A 7394-nucleotide genomic window follows, 5' to 3' on the forward strand; every position below is an offset into this window, starting at 1 on the left:
AAGGGATCACATGGCAGCCTTTATGTGTGTCATTAGGACTGAGGAAGTACTAGATTTTCCCACACAGTTCACAGCATTTGGATGAACTCAAGAGAAGGATGCTGCCACCTGGTTCGAATCTATTGAACGTAGAGATTTTGAGTCAATGAAGGAGGTATTTGATGAGTTTATTGAGGAGTTCTCTCAAAGAGGGATAGCTCATAATATGGACTTGCAACTCCATAAGTTCAAGCACAAGGAGGGAGAATCCGTTAGAAAAGAATCCTTAAGGTTGAAACTCTATGTAAAATTCTGCCATGTGGAAGAGTTACCAACTCAGTCCCGACTCATGTTGATATTTATCCAAGGACTGGGAAATGTGGATCTTTAGAAGGCTTTGCATATGAAGAAGAGCTCAACTCTAAACGAGCTGACCAAGGAGGCTCTATACCAAGTAGACAATTGTGTTGTCTACAAGGAAGGCGACTACAAAGACTTAGATAATGACTCATCGTCACAGCACAATGGAGATAAGTCTACAAAGTCAGCACAAAAGAGCGAAATAAAGATAAATCAAGAGACTTATTGAGAAAGTGCTCAAAAGAATAAGCCCGTTTGCTAAGCCACAAGTGAAGAAACCTAAATGGTGTGCCATTGAGAAGAAATGGACGAATCATGTGACTGAAGAGTGTTACTACAACAAGGGATATGTGAGAGAGTGAAAATATGCCCCACTAGCCCAAGTAGCACCTTTTCAGGTACCACCAACGCCTAGGTATATAGTAGGAAATTTGCCACGACCAATACGGGCTGAACGGCCACAACCAGTTTTGGGGCAACAACCACCTCTGCCAAGAACAAGACCGGTGGGCATTAGGCATTCACCCACTATCGAGGAATTGAAGGAACACGCCTTAGTGCCTGTGCCTGTGTATTACGAAGAGCCAAGTGAATACTGGGCTAATTCAGCATACTTTCCACCTGAAGAGTTGAAAGCACCAACACCTTGGAGCATTGAAGTAAGTTTAATGTCATTCTTGGGTGTTGTATTCCCATTATTATAGCACGTTTCTATACTCTCTCTCTCTCTCTCTCTCTCTCTCTCTCTCTCTCTCTCACACACACACACACACACACACACACACACACACACACACACACACACACACACCCTCACACGCACACACGCACGCGCACACACACACACACACACACACGCACGCACACGCATGCGCACACGCGTGCACACACACACACACACACGTACATAGGCTAGTAAAGCTTATTAATTAACAACACAATCCATAAGTCATTTTCATGCATATAGGTTGCAAATGAGCATATGACTACAATGGATTGTTTACACATGTTGATTTACTTGAGTTACAAAGTTGATGCTTCTGTATTGTTTAATTTGAGGCTATCAATGCGAGATTTTCCAGGGGTACGTTGTTGAAGGTAGAAGCTAATGTAGTCCAAGTATGTGATTTCCTTGTATTTAGCAGGGTTAGACTTCGACAAGAGTTGAGGGGCTGGTCTTACATATACTTCAGGTGCCATTTCAGGATAATGAAAGAGCACTATAGAATACCGCTCTTCATCTTTGTTAACTATTGCACGATGGTCCACACTTGCATATTTTCCATTGCTTATTACCTGCACACCATAAATTTATTAGTTTAATGTTCATCAAGAAATTAGCCTTTTGCATTACATATAATTAGCTATTCAAATTTCAGCATTGAATTGGTAAAATGATGTGGACACAGTTTAGTCCACAATCACTATCAAAGAATTACACAATCTCTCTATCTCTCTCTAAAAATGCCCTTGCCTTGGCCTCAATTTTCAAGGTTTAACTAAGGAGTCAATCCAAATTTATGGCCAAAATGTAATGTATATCTCAGGATTTATAACTAAAGTACCCAAAATTTTACCTTGAAAATTAAGGCCCATTGAGATTAAGCTAAGGTTTTTTATTTTCACTTGAAGAATTTACACTACAAATTGGAATATGTGAGCAATGCTCCACTTATTCATTCTTTGTGTTTTGTCTATTAATTATTGATCACTGATCTGATTCTCTTTGTGAAAACTCCTTGATGTAGAGTACTCGTTAAAGATTGCTTATGTATCATTGAGCTAGTAAACTCTTTGAGAATTGTGGCCTAGAGTTCAATTATTATTGCACAATCCCAAAAGGAAAAATAGAGAGAGCTATCCATGTGGCATTGAGAGGGTTATTTGCTTTTTGCTAGGCTAACAAATCTCATGGATATTTGCATCTTAGAAGCACCTAGCTAGATCACACCTAAAGGACCTCTTGAGTTATCTTGGCATAAGCTATCTAAGAAATGGGGTTAATCATCACATAGTAGCTCAATTGATATAATGCTCATATAGTGTTATATTGGCACATGATATCTAAGAAATGGGCTTAATCATCACATAGTCGCTCAATTGATATAATGCTTATATAGTGTCCTCAACGTTTAGGTTCAAGCCTCAAAGGGTGTGTGTGTGTGTGTGTCCTCTCTTGGCTAATAAAGCAAGACAATGCTTTGCAAACAAGCATGACCTAGATCTACTTTAGCCGATAAAGAAATCACTAACAAGTGAAATTTCTACATATGGTTATGTGTTCCATATCTAAAGTCTACCATAAGGAAGTTTAAAAGAAGCAAAACTCTCTCTCTCTCAAGAATTTCACTAAGGGTTATCGTATGGTATCACGTAAGTGCACAATAGTGGGCTTTGTAGGGCAAAAAAGGTAGATTTTAAAAAGGAAAAGTCCTATATATATAGGGTAAATAAAGTAGTTTTGATGCATGCGAGTGATGTCCCATAGTACAACTCATGAATCCACCGAGCGCTCTCAAACAGCTCCTACTTAGTGTTCTTGTAACACGTTTTCTTACAAATCCATCATATGATAGTCAAAGGCCACAATTTAATGGAAAAGTTGAGAGCTCTTCCAATTAATTGGCAGTGATACTAAAAAAAATTGCTATGTGGAAGGTACCCTATTAGACCCAAAGAGTGTAGCTGAGTTGGTTGAGCCTTGATGATATAACCCCCCAAGTTGAGGTTTTGAGGCTCACAATGGGTGCTACCCACTTTCTCATTGAGGAAGTTCGTCGGGAAATTCTTCCCACGGAATGGCCATTTGTACGTGTAATGTGCAACAATGTAGAATTGTAAATGTATAGAGTTCCCTGTAATCCTCCCCCCCCCCCCCTTTGATGGTTTTCTTTTTTTAAAAGGTATCCTATTTTAGAAATAACCCTAGTGCCTAATCATCAAAACTATGAATTATTGCTTCTTACACTATAGTTTGTGATATGAAGGCCCTTCATGGATCCATTAATGCCATTTTTGGTATTGAAAGCATTGAGAAAAGCGGTAATGTGATTTGGCCCTCACCAACATTAGATTTCATATATATTTCCTCCCCTAATTTAAAAGCTCCGAGCAAGATTTCAAGCTTATCTTGAAGAAAACATGCTCTTGTTATGACAGTTTGTCTGAAATTAGGTAAATTGAAAAAAAAGATCGATATATTTTTTAATCTTTTCCTTTTTGACATGGGCTCAAAAAAGTGATTTTGGTGTGTTTGAATATGCCATCATTTTGTTGGGGTGTTTATCTTAGACACGTTGTATGATAGTAGATGAACAAAGTTGGAAACTTATGAGCCAAATTAAGCCATCAAATAGAGTTAGCGATATTACCTCAAGCATGTCTGCAACATTGACGAGGAGAGCATAAGGATCGGTAATATGTACGGTAACCCATTGTCCTTTATGAAGGACTTGCAAGCCAGCAGGAGACCCATCTTGCATGAGCACAGTATAGGTTCCACCATCCGAGTGAGATCCTAGTCCTAGCACTTTGTTGGGTTCAGGGCATGGAGGATAGTGGTTCAAGCGTAGGGCACCAGAGAAGACTCCACTGATTTTTTCGATATGATCCGGTTCCAAACCAAGACTTTCACTAAAAAGAGCACTCATAGAGTGAACAAAATCCTTCATCTCTTTTGTGTAGCTTGACATTGCTTCCCTATTTTTTTATTACAAAAGAGAGAAGAAAGATTAGTATCCTTAAATAATCTTATTTCCAACTATTATTCAATTCAATTGCTAATATATACAAAAATTTGTGTTTAACTTATCTTTTTTATCAAATATATTTAATGCTTCGATATTTAGAAGGCATGATATTTAAGAGTTTTAATTGAACAAAATTCCCAAAAAGAGAAAGAAGGACTAGGGTATTGATAATCGTATTTCCAACTATATATTATCCATTTCAAGCCTTTATTCTTTTCATGAAATAAGCTTTGATTTATAAAAGCAATCTTCTAAAAACCCTAATTTGAGTGTAATCCCACCTACTAAAATTTGAAATTCACTTTTAAATTTTAAATTTGAAGGTGAGAAACCCTGCAAAGTTTAGAGAAATATAGTGTGAAAACCTTCAAATATAACATATTTTACCTGATTTTTTTTTTCATGTATAGATTTTCTAATTTTTCAAAAAAAGGTATATTTTAAGCACTGTATAAAAGGCATGGTATATACCTATAATTGGGTGGGCTTGTGGGTGTCACCTTTTCATTCAGAAAGCTTTCTGGTGCTACAAAATGAGCCAGCAAATCCACCCAATCTGTGACCCCTAATTGGTTTCCCACATTGAAGCGACCAAATCCCATTATTTCACCTTCCTTCATTGCCCACTTTTGTTTAACCTCCAATGGAAGCTCGAAGAAGGCTCGTACGGCGTTCCTCATTTCTTGCATCACATTGTGGGAAACTTTATGATTGATCACCTTCACATGTGTAGAATTAGATATGGTCAAATGCTCACACAAGGAGTTGATGAATTAGAAAATATCTCCTTTAATGTATCTATGCACAATGCAGCATATATATGAGGTTTTTTAAGGTCACTTTGTTATCTCTCTCTCTCTCTCTCCAACCACATGGCATATATCAAGGCTAAACTTGCCCCTCTTTCTCAATCTAGCTGCTTAGTTGCAAATCCTATAACAAAATTCTCTTTGATACAATTTTGGAGCCTTCTATTGGGTGTGTGTGGGGAACACCTTATGCATCACACTTTCTATGCACAAGAAGATTTAGAAATTTTCTCATGTAGGAAAAGGGAGACTTTTTCAGCGTTTTTCATACAATACAAAACATCATGAGCTTCTGTGAGGGACGCACGGCATACCTAGCTAGGTACGATTGGGGGCAGGGGACCGCCGGCCCGGTGGTCGTACCTAGCTAGGTATGCCGTGCCTCCCTCACAGAAGCTCATGATGTTGAGGTAAGTCATAATGTGGGAATTATTGTGAGAATCTGTCCAAAACTTCTTGTGTATATGTCACATGAACATAGTAGTATCATGTTCTGCACTATTATGAAACATCTTACGTCAAAGGACTAATATGAGCTCTCGTATGAGATAGAGACAAAATTAAAGGTTTTTTTTGCTTTGTTTTGGGAAATGCTCATTTGAGCTAGATTTGAACTAACTCAAAATAATACTTGAAAACCTGGCATATAAAATTCAAATTTTCATTTTATGAAAATTTTGCATAACAACTATGATTTACTTTAATCATGCATGTCTTCTCTTGGCATAATTATGGTGCCGTATTTTTGTTTGATCACATATTTTCCTTTTGTTGTCTTATGGCAGAGACTTAGCAGAACCTAGCTTCAACGTTGAATGCAAAGTGGACGATGGAAACCATTTTGGTAATGGCGCATTGGTGGACAAACAATAGTTTTTGGCCTGCATAAGACCTAAGAAAAGTGTGGAGAAGTGTTTGCAAAAAACCGGGTTTGCAATATTTTAATTTGGCTAGAAATCCAACACAATCTTACAAGTTTTAGTGTAATTTGAAAATGCTTCAAATTTTGAACTAAAAATCGAAAGATATATACCTTATTTTCTTATGTTAGAAAATATGTTTTTGGCATGCCTTAGTGTGGAGCTCTTGCTAATGATGCAACCTTTTTATCTTCCTATTTGTTTTGAACGGGGCATAAACTAGGTGGTTCACAATTGCTTCAATGGGATTGATTTGTTTGTATCCACTACTATGAAAACATCGAAAGTGTAGAATCTTTGTAGATTCTCTCTCTCTCTCTCATATATTGGTTAGCTATCGAGGCGGGGTTGTGTGTTTGAGAGAGTGAGAGAGAGGGCAAGAAGAGAGAGAGAGAGAATATTGTCAGTTTAGATGGTTTTTCAACTTTAGCAAAACAATATTTTGAGCGTTGAGGCAGAGATGATTGTTTTTTTTGTTTTTTGTTGTGTGTTTTGGGGGGGGGGGGGGGGGGGGGGGGGGGGGGGGGGGGGGGGGGGGGGGGGGGGGGGCTAAAAAGGGGCATGGTTATCGCAATGTGTATGACCTATCGGATAGGCATGAGTTCTACCTAGGATAATTTACTTTATAACCAACAAAGTGGCAATGGAACCAACGAAATGCACATGTCCTCATGGTTAGGATGTCTGATTACGAGATCGCAGGTCGTTGGCTCCAGACCGAGAAGATCAGGGTTGATCAATGTTGTCAAATTTTTTCGACTGCATGCTCACCTCAAGATTCCCGCCTAGGATCGATCCCACCTCTTCCTCTTGGGGTACACTTAAAATATATAGAGTCGTGGAGTAAATTCCTCTCAAAAAGTATCAATTTGCCCACCCATTGTTTTGACTAAAACCCATACCCCTTGGGGAGCAACGATCGGAGTTTACCTGGAAGAAGCCCCATTCCTCGCATGCGGTGGCAAGCTTGGCGATGGCGGAGGCTCTGAGGGGGCCCTCGAACTCCTTCATGTCGATGACAGGGACTTGGAGAGAAGGAAGAGAGGGCTCCGGATGCGATGGCGGTGAGGGGCGGAGCTCAGGCGGCTGCACAAATTGGAGAGGCACCTGGGAGACGCCGTTCCGCGCGAGCTCCTGCACGGACACGCGTCCGCTTTCGACTCCGAAGCTGCCGCTCTCTTCTTTGTGCTCGGTTTGCACAAGGAGCTCAACTGCCGCCATGCTGCTGCTTTCTGCGTATGAATGAAGCCTTGCATTTTATACCTGAGCTTTTGTACTCTTCTCGTATGGACGCATCGCGCTAGGCTTCTTGGAAGAAGATACCAAGGCCTTCACATTTGTCCCTTGTTAGGCCTGTGTGCGCCTTGGCTTTGTCCCTCTCGAAACTTGCTTCACCAAAGAATCCTAATCTGAAAACAAAAATCCACTCTCTTTCTTTTGCAACCCATTTCCTCTTGTCTTCACATTGCAAGTTTGGGGTGCGCTTCTAAAACCTTTGGTTGGCCTGCTCAATTTGTAAGATGCTTGAATGGTTTCAACGGTGGAATGTGTGCGGATCAACTTGCCTCAACTGAGCC

At 39.7% G+C, this 7394-nt stretch overlaps 1 protein-coding gene across 1 annotated transcript; it reads right to left on the minus strand.

Moving 5' to 3' along the window:
• Positions 1 to 1362: 1362 nt before the first annotated feature.
• On the minus strand, positions 1363 to 7038 carry LOC147448721 (jasmonate-induced oxygenase 4-like). The gene is made up of 4 exons (XM_086521446.1): positions 6748 to 7038; positions 4560 to 4807; positions 3711 to 3972; positions 1363 to 1635 (listed from the first exon to the last, which is right to left on the minus strand). Exons 1-4 carry the CDS (start codon positions 7036 to 7038, stop codon positions 1363 to 1365), a joined length of 1074 nt encoding a protein of 357 aa, XP_086377572.1.
• Between the last annotated feature and the right edge of the window lie 356 nt (positions 7039 to 7394).

This window comes from Adiantum capillus-veneris, chromosome 10 (genome assembly GCF_014529385.1).
Source record: "Adiantum capillus-veneris isolate H3 chromosome 10, ASM1452938v2, whole genome shotgun sequence".
NCBI classification, from domain to species: Eukaryota; Viridiplantae; Streptophyta; class Polypodiopsida; order Polypodiales; family Pteridaceae; genus Adiantum; species Adiantum capillus-veneris.